At 37.4% G+C, this 18,716-nt stretch overlaps 2 protein-coding genes and 1 long non-coding RNA gene across 3 annotated transcripts in view; all 3 read right to left on the minus strand.

Moving 5' to 3' along the window:
• Nucleotides 1-907, minus strand: part of LOC107743904 (uncharacterized) — a 4,170-nt gene extending 3,263 nt beyond the window's left edge. The window contains exon 1 of the long non-coding RNA XR_001640438.1: nt 766-907. This is a non-coding gene — a long non-coding RNA (uncharacterized LOC107743904). The remainder of the gene's footprint in view (nt 1-765) is intronic.
• A 2,175-nt stretch (nt 908-3,082) lies between these two features.
• LOC107743870 (adiponectin receptor protein 2-like) lies at nt 3,083-4,395 on the minus strand. Its single transcript, XM_016557326.1, has 3 exons — nt 4,377-4,395; nt 3,679-3,872; nt 3,083-3,580 (listed from the first exon to the last, which is right to left on the minus strand). Exons 2-3 carry the CDS (start codon nt 3,820-3,822, stop codon nt 3,452-3,454), a joined length of 273 nt encoding a protein of 90 aa, XP_016412812.1. The 5' UTR covers nt 3,823-3,872; nt 4,377-4,395; the 3' UTR covers nt 3,083-3,451.
• Nucleotides 3,083-18,716, minus strand: part of LOC107743774 (adiponectin receptor protein 2-like) — a 35,070-nt gene continuing 19,436 nt past the window's right edge. The window contains exons 3-9 of the mRNA XM_016557180.1: nt 9,632-9,787; nt 6,603-6,774; nt 5,500-5,686; nt 4,654-4,841; nt 4,183-4,376; nt 3,926-4,084; nt 3,083-3,421 (exon numbers count right to left, since the gene is read on the minus strand). Of these exons, the coding sequence (XP_016412666.1) occupies nt 3,956-4,084; nt 4,183-4,376; nt 4,654-4,841; nt 5,500-5,686; nt 6,603-6,774; nt 9,632-9,787 (1,026 nt within the window). The 3' untranslated portion in view covers nt 3,083-3,421; nt 3,926-3,955. The remainder of the gene's footprint in view (nt 3,422-3,925; nt 4,085-4,182; nt 4,377-4,653; nt 4,842-5,499; nt 5,687-6,602; nt 6,775-9,631; nt 9,788-18,716) is intronic.

Consider the following 18,716-nt stretch of genomic DNA (forward strand, 5'->3'; position numbering starts at 1 on the left):
TTTTGTGAGTGAGATTAATTAATGCATATTCATATTTATTTTGAACTACAGTAACATCTTCTGATTTCTCTCAACATGGGGACAGGAAGAGCTATCAATCAGTAAATTGGAAAAAAAAAGTAACGCGTTACTTATTTGAAAAAGTAACTCAGATATTCTCTTGTAAATTAAAAAGTAATGCGTTACTTTACTAGTTACTTGACAAAAGTAATCTGATTACGTAACTCGCGTTACTTGTAATGCATTACCCCCAACACTGTTAACAGGTCAGAGATAGTTAGAATGTTACTGACAGTAAGACTACGCTTTCAAAAGAAACAAACAGTACGATTCTTTATTATCTCACTTAATAATATTTTATATAACATAATATTCATTCAAAGATTATAAAAGGTAAAGCAACAACTACTGATTTATTTGTTAGTCTAAAGGTCTGACATTCTGTGATAAACCTTCAAAGAAAGTCATTGCTAGCTGTTCAATAACAAACACATTTTAAACAACATGATTTTAGGTTAAAGACCTCATCGAAATTGAGGTTTTGAGGCTTTTAGTCCAAGTATGTTCGCTTTGAAGTGTCCATGTCGACATATTAAATGCAACAACACATTTAGTCTATCATTACATTAATCTAAATAATCTGACAAAAGTGCCCTGCTATGGCATATCTTACATAAACATACAGAAACTGTAACAAAGATTTATACAAAACATAACGACATAAGACAACAGAAGTTCACTTTATGCGGAAAGAAAGTTACTTACAGGTGAGTCGCGTGACACTCGTTTTATCAGACAGTGAGTCGATTTTTGTTTGCAGTTGAGCTGAAAGATGTGCTGTCAAAGTGACATTAACAGCTTTTAAGACTAAATCATCTGCAGGATCTGCACGTGTTGTTGTTGTTGTGACTGTCATCAAGCGTCATGTTGTCAAGAAGCCAAGGAAGTCAGACTGAAGGTGAAACCCGATTGCGCCGCTTAGTGGAGCGGATGCAAAACTGCCGTATTGAAGAGCCTCGTATTATGCAGTTGTAGATTTCAAGACCAAGTTGACTAACTAAGACTAACTAAGCCATTAAGTTGGCTTGAAAAAGCCTATCCAGAAAGTTTGAAGTAGTTTTAAAAGCTTGAAGTTTAAAGGTTTTCAGTTTGAAATAGTAAAACCAGCTCATTTAAGCGAAAACCAGCTAAAAACTAGTTAAAACCAGCTCATTTAACTAAAACCAGCTGATTTAGCAACAAAAGCTAAAAACCAGCTAAATGATTTAGGAAAAAAAGAGCGTAAAACCAGCTGATTCAGTATAAAAAAATAAATAAAAAACAGCTAAAAAACAGTTAACTCAGCTAAAACCAGGTCATTTAGCGAAAACAAGCTGATTTAGCAACAAAAGTTAAAAACCAGCTAAAACCAGTTGATTTAGCAAAAAACAGCTTAAAACCAAAACAGCTAAAACCAGTTAACCCAGCTAAAACCAGGTCATTTAGCAAAAACCAGTTAAAAACCAATTAAAACCAGCCCATTTAACAAAAATAAATAAAATAAACTAAAAACCAGCTAAAACCATTGATTTAGAAAAAAAACCCCAGCTAGATAGAAAAGTTTGTAGACAAACTTTAAATTGTCTCGAGAAAGCCACAGCCTGGAAGTTTTAAGTAGTTTTAAAAGCTTGAAGTTTGTAGTTGTTTAAAATTCATAGTCAGTGCCTTCCTTAAGGACAGAAATGGACTGAAGAACAGAAAATGACGTTTCAGTATTTCTGATATAATTTTCTTGATTTGAAAATGCCATGCTATGCCGTTGTAATGTTTCAAGACAACAGTAAGCCATTTCTAGGTTAAAAAGCACTGCTTTTATTATGTGTTTGTTTGAAGGTTTATAATACCTGGAAAGTTATGTGTTATAATTCATGTTAATTTCAATGGTGATGCCAATGTTCATGTGGAGTCAGGAATAATGTGATTACAAGTGACATTAATTCTTTAATATTAATGATAGAGCTTATAGTGAAACAATGTAAAACGAATAACTCTGCTTTATGCAAGTTAATTATTTGTTATATACCATGCATTTTTCTAGGATGTGTAAAAGTGATGTAGGTACAGCTTGTCCACTTGTGTTTGGATAGGCTACTTGAGTCACAACTGTACAACTCGTTAGTAAGACCATTCCAGGTGTCTCAGTTTTACTGCCAGGTTTCATTTTGAGCCAATCACCTGAGCTGCAAATGTCATGTGATTAATTAAACTAGCAACAGTTAAAATATTAACTTGGCACAAAAAAGAACTACAGTAGCTACAAAAACAAAAACAAAAAAAACCACAACTGTCATGAAAGTTTTTATTTTAAAATTAAAATAAATATCAATGCATGTAAAAATCTCTGAGAAAACAAACATTGCTCATGTTTAAATGTGGAATATTACAGGTTGTTGTAATGTTTCCATGAAAACTCTTTAATAAATTATATCACATACAGATGGTGAACACAGAACATTACACAACAAATGCATCCTTGCACTGCAAAAGTATGATTTTTTGTACTTTGCAAAAGCAAGTCTTTCATCGATTCTCTTTTTTTTTTTTTTCAAAACCGGGTTGAGTCAACATTCACAAAGATGAATAAAACGAGAACAGAGTGAAAAAGAGAGAAATTATCAAAAGATGGAAAACCGGCCTTCTGTGCCAAAGGAAACAGCACTGACAGCGATATGAAGGCCTGCGGCGTATGTGAGTGCTGAATCCTGGCGGCTCCATCGTGTGCAGGGCGTCCCACTGGCCTACAGGTGTGTTTTTAGCTCTTAACAGTTGTGCTTAGGATAACAGAACACCGAGGCATCTGGTTGGCCGCTTCCGACTCAAAACCAGATGGGTCCTCTTTCCCTGGAATAACATGTTCTCTCTTTTACCTCCGTTAAACAATATAATGATATAATAATGTATTTTTTAAAAACATTTTACAACTTTATTTTCGTACAAATCTATATAACCCAAATTTTAGAAATCTTATTTACATCAAAAAGTTTAAAATGGCTAACTGCCCACCCCAAGAAACGTTCACACATTCGCATTTTTTTTGTTGTTGTTGTTGCTGTTTGTTTTTGAGTTTAACACTTTTTCTTGTGCAAAGAAAAAACAGCAACAGACCACCAAACAGCAATAGACCAAGCCAAAAAGCCTCCTCTTTCTCAATATATGATCTTAGGAAACACAAACTGCCATCCTCAACCTGTGTCCACCTTATCCCTTGATGTAGTTTATTTAAGGGGCAAAACAGAGAACAAACCAGAAACGGAAAGAGAAAAATAAGAAAAATAAAGGTGGGTAACTTTGTCGTTCAGTGCTGTCCTCTTAGGTTTACCCCTCATGGGCAGGAGGAACAGTTGTTGGCGGCAAAGGTAAGAGGAACGTTGTCCCTCTAGTGGTGCGTTTCAAGCACCGCAGGACACGGGGCTCACACGCCACCCTCCTCCGCACAGCCTCCGCCAGCTGTGTAACGAAACTCCTGCAGGTTGGAAACACCGTGGAAGTGCACAAAAGCACCTGCTACCACCAGGATATGGAACAGCTGATGGGAGTGGAACTGCAAAATAATGACAAGGTACGGATTAGACTTTAAATGTAATGAGAGGCTAGTTTGCATTGTGAACTCCGTGTGTGAATTCCAGGACATTGACTCACCCAGATGTCACACTTGCCAGGGAAGAATCTCTCGGGGATGCGTGCAGCGTACAGGCAGGCTCCGGTGATGTACAGGACAGCCATGAGGAACAGCCAGCCCATCTGACCCATGGTGGTGGCCCTCAGGAAGCCCTCGGTGATCATAAAGTGCAGCGTGGGGACGACTCCACTGAGGCCGAGACCCACAAACACACCTGAACCCCTCATGGGCAGGAGGAACAGTTGTTGGCGGTTGTTGGCTCTAGTGGTGCGTTTCAAGCACCGCAGGACACGGGGCTCACACGCCACCCTCCTCCGCACAGCCTCCGCCAGCTGTGTAACGAAACTCCTGCAGGTTGGAAACACCGTGGAAGTGCACAAAAGCACCTGCTACCACCAGGATATGGAACAGCTGATGGGAGTGGAACTGCAAAATAATGACAAGGTACGGATTAGACTTTAAATGTAATGAGAGGCTAGTTTGCATTGTGAACTCCGTGTGTGAATTCCAGGACATTGACTCACCCAGATGTCACACTTGCCAGGGAAGAATCTCTCGGGGATGCGTGCAGCGTACAGGCAGGCTCCGGTGATGTACAGGACAGCCATGAGGAACAGCCAGCCCATCTGACCCATGGTGGTGGCCCTCAGGAAGCCCTCGGTGATCATAAAGTGCAGCGTGGGGACGACTCCACTGAGGCCGAGACCCACAAACACACCTGAGACACAGAAGACAGGACAGGTATTCATTTAACTGTTTATATTGAGTTATTAGATGTTTTTATACCTCCAAAATTAACACTCATATGCATAGAGTGCAAGTAGAAATTAGGAGAAAAGGAGTTAAGTTGTTTTATGGCTGGCTGTTACGGAGCTACTTCTTGTTACACTGTTCCTAGAGGTTATGGTGTACTAGAGCAGGACAGAACAGTAAAGTCTATTCTGATCAAAAGCATGCAGAAGAAAATGTCCTGAACAATAAAGATTGCATCTTACCGGCCCTGACTCCACGGTACTGTGGCGTGGAGAAGAAATCACACTGTGAGACTGTGATGGCAGCGACCCCCAGAATACACACCACTATTAGGTATATGAAACAGGGCTGAGGGGAGCAGTAGAAAGAGTAATATAGCCAAGGTACAAAACTGCCCATGATCAGGAACGCAATGCCCGAATAATCTAACCTGTGACAGGACAGAATGAGAGAAAGGAGGTTAAGAGAAAATGTTAAATTAACTTGATGATTTTTAAAATAATTTTACATATATTAAAATTAAATCATTTAATGATTAAAACAAAAAATGTAATAATATATATATATATATAATAGAATGAATCGTGGTTAATGTTTACATATAATTTATTTTTTTAAGTTAAAATAATTTATATTAACATTAGTTGAAGTGTATTATGGACTAAAAAAAAAAAAACTATATCTACCAAGTAACATTAACAAAGATTAATAAATGCCATATATTGATCCTAGTGCATCAACTAATATTAAAGTACAGAACCTTATAATAAATTGTTACCCACAGTTAAAATTCCTTAATAGTTGGGAATACTATCCACTTTTTTTGCAACGTGGAAGTAAGCTATTTTCTGTGAACGTGCGAGACTTCAGATTCATTAGCCGCTATAGATAAATAGCTAGAGGAATAAAGAGCAATAAACAGTCAAACTATTTGCGCTACAAACCACGGTTTATAATTACAATAATACATTATCAAGCAGCATAACAAGCTGTTTTGTGCACATTCAAGTTACAAATGGCCACGTCCACTCACTTTAAAAAAAGGTGGATAAGAAGAATTGTTTGCAGTGAGTGTTGCAGGTGCTTACTTTGAGAAGACACGGGACACCCCCTCTGAGTGGCAGTAGACTGTGTGAAAGAGCCAGGAGAAAGACAGGCAGAGAATGGCCCCCAGGAAGAACGTGCCGATGACAATCTTCTCCTGGAACGGGGCCACAAACGACATATTGGGCCTGAACATGTACACAATGCCCAGACAGAGAAAGAACAGGCAGCCTGGAGATACAAGGGAAACACTGGTTACGTGTGTGTTTGTGTGTGTGTGTGTCAAATCTCAATAACCCAATAAATGCTAATCATTTAAGGCAGAGTTATACAGAGGCCCCTCCCCTCTACAGGTCAATACAATAAATCAATAAATGTACAAAGAGTAAAATCGAAATCAAACTGAACTCAAAGCACATCAGAAAGCTCAGCAGTTACTAGTAGATCAACGTTAAACATCTGCTTCATCTATTATGGCTCAGTCACACCACAAGTCCAAAGGTGAAGATCAATAGCTGCACATTACAGTCTCACCTCACGATCAATACCATTACCTAGAGCCACAGTCTATTATGTTTAGCATGACCTTACACCAGCCCCTACATTCAATGTTATGTAAAGAATGATCACATTTATCCACTAGGTGGCAGTACAGCATGCAGAACGTGCGTGCTTACTGTTCTGATGTAATTATTCTATTTAATTTAAATGCAATTTCATTTAAATTTTATTATATACATTTATATCTGTATATTTCCATTTATTTTATATTTATTTTTTATTATGGATATTATAAATATATTAAATAAATATTAAATATTTAAATTTGATGTTATATTTTGTGTGTGTGTGTTGTCTTGTTTACCCAGCACAGAGTCAGGCTATGCATAAAGTGATTGCATACTGCTCTGATGTAGTTTCTATAATGGTGATATTTAATTTAAATGTTGTCTTATTTATTAAATTTATATATATATATATATATATTTGTTTTTATTTATTTGGTTGTTTGTTTGATTGCTGTATCCATGACAGGTTATACAGAAACAAGAAGAGTGCTTGTTTAGACGTGGGAGTAGTTTTTGTTTTTATTTAATTGGAATGTAATTATTAATCAAAGTTTTGATTGTAGGTGTGTTTTCCGTACCCAGAAGATGTGTCCAAATGTTGCCTGTTTCTGTATGGATTCTGAAGATGCTCTTGAAACAAGCTCTGAAGGAGGGCATGGGCGGCCGGTGCCCATGCAACAAGAAATCATTATCCTTCAGCCAATCAGGGAGGACATCATGTGGAATGACACGCCATCTGCCCTCCCACATCTAAGACACAAAATTAAAAGCATCACTGTAAGATCTCAAAAGCAACCCTGCAGTTTAAAAAAGATGACGTATCTGGCCACTCTTTGACATGTCATTACACCAAGCTCCGGTCAGCATTACTAGTTGGCATGAAAAAAGCCCTCTCATTTGACTTCAGAAAGTAATTACACGGTCCATCCGTATATGTGAGAGAGGTTGAGAGCAAGAGATAAGTATTACAGTAATTATGAGTTAAGGCACAGGCAAAAATTACATATACAAAGAGCCAGAATAATTCTAAGGCTCAAAACATCCTCTACAGAAGTATACACAAATCTAGGTACACAATCTTGTGTATTATTGCACATGTATACACTGCATTCTCAGCAGAGCAAGTCAACTTCTGTCAAGGTGGCGCAACAACCTGTGAATCCAACAAAGCAAGTTGAAATTTATAGCAAGCTACCAGAATAACACATGCGGTTTAACAGAATAGTTAACCCAAAAATGAAAATTTGCTAAAATGATCTCACCCTCAGGCCATCCAAAGTGTAGAGATGAGATATTTTCTTTGTAGGAACAGATTTGAAGAAATGTAGCATTACATTACTTGCTCACCAGTGAATCATCTGCATTGAATGGGCTTACTTGTGGATTATTGTGATGTTTTTATCAGCTGTTTGGACTCTCCTTCTGATGGCACCCATTCACTGCAGAGGATCCATTGGTGAGCAAGTGATGAAATGCTACATTACACCAAATCTATTCGGATGAAAAAACTAACTCACCTTGGTTGGCCTGAGGGTGAGTAAATATTCAGCAAATTTTCATCTTTGGGTGAACTATTGCTCTCTCAGCTAAAGAGTCTAGTTAGGGCCAAAGAACACATCAAGTACAACAACAACATCTTAGCATAACATTTTCATATGCACAATTGCGTAGACTATGTTCCTTTCCCAAGAAAAGGTACTTATGAATTTAGAGTGTGTGTATAAATATATAAATATAAATATATATTTAAAAAAAAAAAGAGCTGATTGCCGTGCATTATTCTCCACATATAGCGCGATCTGAACCCTAAACACGTTTTGTCAAAAAAGCCGGTTTTGTCCACTTTCAAGGCATCGTGGGTTCACATTTTACAGCAGAAGCCAACAAGCGTCCTTGTTTTTGAACAAAAGCCGATAAGTCCATTTTAGCGAATCAGCGAGCTGTATTCAGGTCAGGTGACAAGGCTACTTTTACTTTGAAAAGACGTGCTAGCTGAGAGGAGTTTCGTCAAAGCTGACTAAAAGTGATCGAGGATGGATTATTTCGACGAACTTGATGAACCGGTGATATCTTCTTCAGGGCGAAAAAGGAAAATAAAAGCTGAAAAGTTTTCATGGAGTCTTGCAAAAGCAGCGCGTTACAATGGTGAGGGAAAAGCTCTGTGTATTGCGTGTAATCACATCCATACAGTTTATGATCACAACAACGTCTGTCAGGCATCTACACTGTCATCTGAGGAGACTACAAAGATTAAACGAGTGTTTTTTTAAACTCTAAAACATGAAATGTGGAGCTATCTGCAAAGTGATTTCTGGAAAAAAAGTTATCAGTTTTTGCAAATGAACTCTTCATATATATACACATACATACACACACACACACACACACACATACATACATACACACACACACAGTATCTCACAGAAGTGAGTACACCCCTCACATTTTTGTAAATATTTTATTATATCTTTTCATGTGACAACATGAATATATACAGTATATGTGTATATATACACACACACATATACATAAATATACAGTATATATATATATATATATATATATATATCTCTATCTCGGAGTCTGGATTTTTTTTATCTTGTGTGGTTTTCATAAAACTAGGTTGCCTGGTTTCTCTTTACCAGCTGTGGTGACACTACTGAGAAGCTTTGCAGTTTCTTAGCAGCACTCTGCCAAATCAGGCTGACGAAAACCACTTCTGTGCAATCATACCAGTCACAGGCGTGACCACAGGATTACACCTTTAAAAACAGCACATGCGGTGAATACAGCCGAGAGCAAAGAGGCAATGAACATGCTGTATCTGCTGAGAGAACCGCTCCTAGCTCTGTGTGTATCAGGACATACTTTTATATAAATAAAACAAAACAATTGAAACTAGGTCAGTTTGTTTGATTGACTGAACTCCATGACGTGCCTTTCGGTCATCTGTCAGGATCTGTGTTTTAAAGTCTTCCTAGATGTGTTCCTTTCAAGACTGTACCTGAGTGCTGATAGTGAATGGCACTGATTGGATCTTACACTGTGCTTGCTCTTCGACACAGAGAGCTTTGGCTTCTTCCCCAGAGGGGGAGAGAGGAGAGGAAGGAAAGAGCCATTAAAGCAGAAGGGGCTCAAAAAGCAAACTAAACTTGAGCTGGTTTATAGGGCTCAGCATTGCTGCGCATGCTACAAAGGACTGCTTTCAGTTCCTGTTCCTCTGCATATGGCAGACTCTCAATACAAGATTGAGATGAGAGGCTGCCGGAGCCGGAAGATGGGCGTCTGGTTTGGCAGGGATGTTTTCCGTATTGGAGGACTGTGGCGTGTTCGTGCAAAGGCAGCTGTGATCACTCAGATCGGGTGAGGTGCGCTGATGTCATGTGTTTAATCTCACCGTAGGGCTGGACGATATGGCCAAAATTGATATCACGATATATTTCTTAATTTCGGTCGATACGATATAATTCCGATATCGATATGCGTATGACCCTTGACATATAAACTCAATGATAATGCACATCTGTGTTTACAGAGTGTGAGCCGGGTCTCAGCTGTGAAATGAATGTGTGTGTGTGTGTGTGAGAGATGAACTTGAGAGTCTGACCTTGTGCACAAACTCCTCCATCCTCTCCATGGCGTGGTGTGCCTGTAGCAGAAGTCCTTCGTCAGAGCTCTTGTCCTCCTCTTCCTCCTCGTCATCTTCCTCTTCTCTTTCTGTCGTTTCCTCCTTTTCGTGTACCACCCTCCTCGCAAAGAGACACTGAAAACACACAGAAACAAAAAAGTCAGGTTTCAGCATCATCTGGCACAGTGAATATATAGTTTCTATCTTTCATCTATCCATTTATATATTTTTTTGTTGGTAAATATATCTGATGTATAGATAGATAGACAAAAGTATTTTGTTTGTAAAATATATGTAAAAAAAATAAAATGCACAATATTGTTTGTTTATATATTTATATAAATATATTTAACATACAAAATTTAAAAAATCTATCTATAAAACAAAATATTGTAATATAATGAAATAGGTTTATATATTATTACATTTTATAAAAAGGTAAAGATGCATCTCTATAAATATTGCGCTCAAATATTCAAAAATATTTAAATTACAGAAATTAGTTTTCAAAAATGAAAATAAATGTAGTTAAACTCGCTACTAAACCTCACTAACAGACTAGTCAGTTGTTGGACAACTAATCAACCATCCTGACTCAAAAAACATCAACCGGGACATCACAAACTCAGAACCCATATAAAAAGTAATTAAAGTACTCTCTCCAATACACACACACACTCAATTTAATTAATACTGCAATTGATTAGTATGACCTTGCTTGTGGCATGTTCTCAGTGCTTTGTGTGTTGGAAGCAAAGCCCTGCTGACTTGCTCCAATTTATCTCTGCGCACAGCGTGTGCTTATACCAACAATCAGCAATGTGTGTGGGGGGGGCATAAAGATCATCCCCAAGAGGCTTATATACGCTCATCTATGAAACATACAATGTTGAACACACTAGGGTGCATGTGCAAACATCACTAACACAAACTATTAACAGTATCAGGGTGAACACACTCTCTCAGGTACTGCCACTGCTCAGATATATAAACACACACACAGGCTTTCCCGAAGCAGCCTGCATTGAATAAATATCAAGTCGGCTTTGCCTTGTAGCAAATCGCTGGACAAACAGATAAGATAGAAGGAGAAAGGGTTGCAGAGGGTGAAAGTGTGAGGTGTTGTTTAGTACCATAGGAATATGGTATAACTAGAGCAAAGTCATGGGCGTAGGTGACCTTGAAAGCCCTGCGCTGGGGCATCAGCGTCACTTCCAGTGGATAGCCAGCAGGGGTCCCACTGCAGTGAGTTCAGCACCATTTTGACAGTGTAACCGCACACAAATGACAGAAGACAGAATTCAACAGCGAACGCATCTGAACCCCATTTCTTTTACTCTGTAATTAGGTGCAGTCAGTCAATAAAATCACAAACAGACACTTGCGTTCTTGCACATACTTTTTGCTTCAGCCCGGCAGCACTTTAAGGCAGGTCCATAAATAGACATGCTTCAATGGTTTCTAAACTTATTCAGCCTTGAGTTCAGCGATTCAACTTTACCAGAAAGACAAACTGCACAAGCCTTCAAAGTTCAAACAAGAAGTAAAATGGATGAATGGATCAAATGTGACATTACAAGGCATTAATGTTTGCCTACAAAACCACCACTGGCTCTGCACCCCTTTACCTAAATTCATTACTTCAGACTTATGTGCCCTCTAGAAGCTTGCGTTCTGCAAGTGAACGGCGCTTTATTACGCCATCCCAAAAAGGCAAAAAAATCACTTTCTCTGACTTTTAAATTAACTGTTCCCTCCTGGTGGAATGACCTGCCCAACTCAGTCCGAGCAGTCTTCAAGAATCGGCTAAAAACACATATTTTCCATCTTTATTTGACCCTCTAACTCTAGCACTCTCTATTCTAATTCCATTCTTTATATAAAAATAAATAAATAAATAAATTTAAAAAAAAAACTTGCCCCTTTTAGACTTGCACTATTTATTTACTAACCGCTTCTTTTCTTTAAAAAAAACAAAAAAAAACTAACACTTGCTTCTCTTATCTTTTTGCATTCTATCTATTTGTTTTCTTTTTATTTATTATACAATTATAATTCTGACTTTCTGACTTCTAATTAACAAAAGAAAAAAAGGCCTCTAACACTAGCTTCCTCTATTCTTTTTCTATTCGATCTGTTTTCTTTTTATTATATGATAAAAAAAAAAAAACATGCTACGTGTACTGCATTAAACTAACTGAGACTTGTTATAGCACTTGCATATCATTGCTCTTTTGTTGATTTTGATTGCTTCATTTGTCCTCATTTGTAAGTCGCTTTGTATAAAAGCATCTGCTAAATGTAATGTAAATTTACCAATTAAAATAATAATAATAAAAAAAAAATTAAATTTGAGACAGTAACAAAAAAGTAGAAAAAATATATCAATAATATATTACATTAATATTTGCAACACAATTATCAGCATTAAAAATATCAAATTATACAATTATCAGAAAATAAAAATTAGGATTAATAAAATACTGCCTTTGACTTATTTTTTCAACCATTTATGAAAACCAGTGTGTCAAAAGTCATCAGTTTAAAATAGGTTTAGTCTAAATAAATAAACAACTATTATTTTTCAAATTAATTAATTAAAAATTCACTATGAAGGAGATGAGAACATCACTATATTATACTATAATATAAATGCCAGGCAGATAATAAAACCAAACAAATATAATAAATTAATTTAATTAAGCTTAATACTTAGAATACTTAGAAAGTATGGGTTTAGAAAACAATAAAAACAATGTCTGGACATTAGAAAATATCACAAATCAAATATAGGTGTAGTTGAAGGGTTATAGGTCAATATATGCCCTGAGTGTGAACAAGATTAATCAGACATTGTGCAATACAGTGAAATAGACTCCTGAGAGTCCTAAATATATTTTCACCTGACAAACTATCCATCTAACAAGCAAAATCTGGGACACTTCCATGGACAAGCAAACCTGTGAACAGAGAGGTCACGGTTAAAAGGCAGACCAGCTAACAGTGTGTCTGTCTTGTCAAGAAGAGGAGCCGAGCAGGACCAGAACTGGATCTATAATGCATGAATAACCTACTTCTGATGCCTGACAGCATGACAACGCTATGTAAGAGGGACCGTGTTCAGTTCACTCTCATTACAAGAGTATGTGTGCATATTAAACATGTGGTGTCTGTCCTAACGCTTTAAATGCTATCCATAGTTCTACCAATGCGTACCTATTAGGGTACTTTATGCCTAAAAAGGGCCTCTCTCCGACCTCTGCAGAATGAAGGAAATGGCACCTCTTCACATCAGATTAGATTTGTCAACATGAGAATTGCAACCACAATTTTAAGAGGTGGTTTTGTAACTTTTGCAGCTTTCAAAATCAACACTTTCCCAGATTAAAATGTACAGTTTAAAAACATATAAATGGGTCATATTATATTATAAATATGATTATTAAAATATTATAAATTATAAAAAATATAGAATCATGATAAAAATTATTAATAGTTTTATAATGATACGCTTATAAAAATATTTTTATTTTTATTTTTTTTGGTGTGTGTGAGTGTGTGCACATCCACATGATTATTTAATATACAAATAATGTTTCTACTGAATTTCCAATAAAAATCTATATTGTGATATATATTGTTACTGTGTTCTAAAATGACTCATGCTCTAATATAAGATTTTGGTCACACCACACAGCCCTTAATCCCAGAGTAACTGAGAAGTGCAGTGTTATGCTCACTGCGTGCACTGATTGGTTGGATGTAATGACCCTCTCTAGAGATCATCAAGAAACATAATAACTTTCCTGCCAGAGAGAGGGAAAAAAAACTGTGTGCTTGTTTGCCGAGGACACAGCTGGGACAACTCGTATAGATCTGTGTAAAGGAAAGAGGGAGAGTAAATACAGAAAAAGTACTGGCTCTACACCTCATAAAACAACCATGTAGGTTTATTACAGAGCCTGATGGGAAAAGAAGAAAAATTTCAAACACTTCAAGTACTCCAATGCACTTGAACTCTTCAGTATGTTCGCCCAAGCCTACATGACAAGCAGACTGTCTGATTTGCTGGGTTTAGAATGACTCAGCTGTAAGACTCCCGCCACCTGCTACCTAATAACACAGCCAGCATCTTAAAAGCTTTTGTTTAAGTGATGTTTTTCCTTCACTGATCAGAAACAAGAGACCACATATGTGACCCTGGACAACAAAACCAGTCATAAGTCGCTTGGGTATATTTTTAGCAATAGCCAAAAAAAACATTGTATGGGTCAAAATTATCGATTTTTATTTTATGCCAAAAATCATAAGGATATTAAAGTCGGCATGAAACGGAAGTTGCGATTGTCTTTTCTTCTCTACTGTGACATATATCCGAGTGAAACTGCATCTGAAATGAGAGGGCGGGACTTGATTTCGTCCTTCGGGAATTGATTGGATCGTTGGAAGCTGGGGCGTTGCTAACAAAAATGGAGGCAGGTCTGAATGCCAGTTTGCAGTTAGTGGTGGGGGATTTCTCTCCACTGGATTCACAGCCGACACCCAAGCATGAATAAATGTTTTATTTATTAAGGATGACGACGACGATCAACGGCAGTCCTCCATCAGGTTAAGCCATATTCATGAAAAAAATTAGTTTGCAAAATAAAATACGAATTTTCAATTTTGATTTCATGGTGACCAAGTAAAGATCATGTTCCATGAAAATATTTTGTAAATTTCCTACCGTGAATATATCAAAACTTAATTTTTTATTAGAAATATGCATTGCTAAGAACTTCATTTGGACAACTTTAAAGGCGATTTAACCCTCAGATTCCATATTTTCAAATAGTCGTATCGCGGCCAAATATTGTCCTATCCTAACAAACCATACTGTAGGAAAGTCTTTTCCTTTAGTTTCACTTTAGTATTTTACCACTAGAGGGCATATCTTTCATCTTACTGATACCTATACACCTTCCCTTTAACACACTGCGCTTTATACACCACACGCGCTGGGTCACAGTGAGCATCCGAACTTTAAAGTTGGGTGCTTTCATGCAGAAAAGTAAGTTTATTTTGCATTCTCTAGCAGAAACATGCATGTCAATAATGTTGATGTTATTGTGATGATGTTGTTAATCTTGTAAGCGCATATTTGCACAGTATTATGTTATTTGTTTATCTACGTTAGGAAGCTAACATGCTAGTTTCACGTGCAATAGTGCATTGTTATTTAATATAAATCTTGATCTGTTAGCCATTTTAAGATAGTTTGAGATGCTACACTATCATAATTATGAATTTGTAAGAGAATTTCAGACCATTGATGATTATTTATCTGTTTATGTTCAGAATGTAAATGTTTAACATCTGTACTAAGTTAATAGAAAGGCTGTAATATTTTATATCTCATTTACACAATTTTCCTCTATTTCAGACCACACACACACATACACACCCCAAATACCCCAATACTTTTGCCTGTATACATTTATGCTCACCAAAGTGGCCTGTATAAACCCAACTCATTAAAGCTTTCTTGGATGTGACTCTCTGAGCCCTTTACTCTCTTAAGAGGAGTATATAATGGAAGTCGGGGAAGTCGACGACAGGGAAGTCGTGGCCTAATGGTTAGAGAGCCTACTTTATAGATTCAATAAAACAGTATGTTCTAACTAGCCACACCATTACAAGTTTACAGCGTCTATTAATTATACTGTGCTCACTGAAAGCAAAATGCTGCCAAAAATCATATCTAGACAGAATAAATTTGATGTTTAATACAGCAATATGGAGGTTATAGTTAGAGCAGGACAAAAACAGAAACCAACCGGCCCTCAAAACGTTGTGTATCACAGATGCAACTGGTTAGTACATAAACTCATGGAAGAGATGTGATTAATAGCTTGCCGTTTTATCACGTCGGGCCTGGTGAAGACAAAGTGTGAAGGTTCATGTGAAGGTATGTTCCATCATTATATGACCTCATTAAGTCAACAGGGTTCAAGCAGTCATGGTGCTACACACTGCTCAAACTTCAATAGACAGCCTTATTGCCATGTAAAGATATTTACGCCAAGCATGCTGGCACCTCATCACTGGGAATATAAAAATAATGTAGCACATATGCACGACACTTTAAGGTGACTATGAAAGACCTTATGAGACATTTTTAGAGAGAGAGAGGCATGTATTCGGTGACAAACAACAGAAGCCAAGGTTTGGTACAGTAGCACGAGTTTGGTAGGGATATGACCTTGTGCATCTCAATTCCAGGAATGCTGGAAACCTCCTGTTGCTGGCCTCTGGAATGGCATAGTCTCAGTGGGAGGGCCACGTGTTTCATTTAGTACAGTTCAGAGGCTACAACAGTTCAGCTACCACACCTACATATCTCTGAACCAGAACATTTTATTACATCTGAAAGTTACTCCCCTTACATTCCCCCAACGTACATGTAGATTTGATAGGCTAAGCAATGGTCAGATGCTACCATGGACACTAACATTCAAATGTTTGGGGTTGGTAGTATTTTTGTTAATGTTCTAAAAGGAAGTATCTTGTGCTCAACAAGGATATATCAAAAATACAGTAAAAACAGCAATATTGTGGAATATTATTACAATTTAAAAACTTATTTTAAAATGCAATTAAACTAATGGATAGAAAGTTCAAAGGAACAGCATTTATTTGAAATGTCTTTGCTGTCTCTTGATCAATTTAATGTGTGCTTGTTGAATAAAAGCACTAATTTCTTACAAAAATATCTTTCTGACCCCATTCTTTTGAACTGTAGTGTAGTGAAAGTCTCTTTCTGATAGTTTCCCCTCATCTCAGCATTGATAACATCAGTCAAGGTTTGAAGGTCAGTCATGGTCAGCAGAATTGGACGTGGAGTAAAATCTATGGATATGATTGCATGTGCACTCCAGGCCTTGCGATTGAGCAACCATCTGAGAAGTTCCTGGAAGCAACAGGTTTAGTTCATTTCCCTGTCTGTAGAGCACCACATTGCCCCAGCTTACAGCCTGAACCACAGATTTGTCCTGCAAAACAACATATTTGTCCTTGGTTCATTGAAACAGAATGCAATCCAGCTAAGCAGGTTTGGCCAGCACTATTTGTGATGGATAACAATCATTTAATGCTAGCAGAAAAATAAATGACATGACTGAGTGTCAGTCATGGCTTAGCTTGTGTTTAAATGTGTTTTCATTTTAATACCTTCTCAAATGCTACACATAGATAACCTTTGTTACAGTAAGATTAGCCTGATATACACTGCCTGGATACTCACAAAGCTAGCTATTCACACATTGCATTAGTGGTCGACCGATATATCGATACGTTTTTCTGTTTGGCCGATGCGTTCGTAGCGGGACTTTTATTTTAACGGCGCTGAGAACAGCAGCGCCTGACCACACAGTGCTCACATTCTCCCTCTTGTTCGCTGTCGTCATTAACAGTTCTGTCCACGGACAGAAGTCTGTCTAATAATCAGATAGAACTGTTAAACAAAGGAATTAAAATGCATTTTCATTCATTTATTTTCAAATGATTTAAAATTTCTTAAATATTAAATAAAATTATATCGGCTTTATATCGGCTGTCAAAAAAACAATATCGGTCGACAACTAGTCTGCATTCACAGATTTTGTGTAAAACCCTTATGGGAGCAAGACTGTCCAGAGAGACACTGTCCCATAGGACTAATTTTCCACCACCTCCGTCTTTGCTCACTAAGAATCCTACTGTTAGTACCATTCTGTAAAACCACAGAGTCCGGGGACCCCCGGCCATCCATTCTTCTTAATCTTCCCCTTCCCTCCACCAGTCTTCAGTCCTCTACTTTCCACAATAAACATCACATGTTAGGCACAGTGGAGCCACAGTTTCTTGCTCAATCAGGAACTGACCTTTATACAGACTAACCCCAGCGCCAGTGTTGTCACACACATGACAATAACAAGCTCACTCAAACTCTCACTTCATGTGCACATAGAAACACAACTCAAAAACAGATTTTTCAACCGAATCCCTGGAGGGACAGGAAGCTGGAATTAATAATGCTCTTTATCCAAAAATATCTTCCTTCCCGAGTTCCAGAAAGAGAACCATGGATCAAACTAATTACAAAAGCACTGGTTACTTTGGTTAACAAAACATTGATAACGAATATAATTGTTATTAAGGAACTCGACAGTTTGCAAATGTTTACAAATTTGCAGACATTCTGGCTTTACGTGAGATCATTTGACAAATGTACTCCTCTAGTTTGGCTTCTACAGAAATTAACAAGTACAATTAGGCAACATGTTGATGGTGAAATGAATAATGTGTCTCTGATTAGAAAGGAGAACAAGCTGTACCACAGAAATACCACAAACTGGAAAGCACCAGGGGAAGTTCTGACTGTGTATGGTGAGACTGAGTTATCAGTGTCATTCATCTGAAGAGTAGGGATGGGAAGATTCCCAGATTCGCTCGGTGCATCGGCATAAAAAGTTAACGATGCGATGCATCGGTTTAAAAAGTGTGCATCGGCTACAAGTTGGCATTTATATCGCGATACATAGTTTCTAACATATTTGCATCGGTAAAAACAGATTCATTTATATATAATTACTAGTGGATGCGCTATATTTTTATTATTTAGAAAGTGACCAATAATCTGTGACCAATATTTTATATTGATTTCTCCTCTCTAAACTCTTTCTCAAGCGTGCTCTCTCATCACCGCTGCTGCGTGAATATGACAAATCACAACACCACGGAGACCCGAGGAAAAACAGGGATTTAAGTCCAAAACCTGGCTTGAAATAACCTAACAAATCAATCGGGGCTAAAGCGGTTCCATTAACGACAAATTAAATTCACACAATCTCACTAATTTCTGCACGCTTATTCTTAAGCAGACCTTAATGTCGATCATGGATCAAATCGATCCACCATGGCAAACAGCGAATATATTCGTGCTGTTTAATGCATTTGATTAACACTGTTTTCCTCCGTGCATAACTGACATGTCACATGTATATTTTTCATCTGTAAATGTTAGAAAGTCATGCAAACATATCCA

The sequence above is a fragment of the Sinocyclocheilus rhinocerous genome, unplaced genomic scaffold (genome assembly GCF_001515625.1).
Source record: "Sinocyclocheilus rhinocerous isolate Xijiao unplaced genomic scaffold, SAMN03320098_v1.1 scaffold551, whole genome shotgun sequence".
In the NCBI taxonomy this organism is placed as follows: Eukaryota; Metazoa; Chordata; class Actinopteri; order Cypriniformes; family Cyprinidae; genus Sinocyclocheilus; species Sinocyclocheilus rhinocerous.

Excerpts from the sequence above, each read along its gene's own strand:
- LOC107743870 (XM_016557326.1), bottom strand. The coding sequence starts at position 3,822 with ATGATCACCGAGGGCTTCCTGAGGGCCACCACCATGGGTCAGATGGGC. Across the intron at positions 3,581-3,678 it reads CTGGCAAGTGTGACATCTGG|TTCCACTCCCATCAGCTGTT; the intron begins GTGAGTCAATGT and ends ATTATTTTGCAG.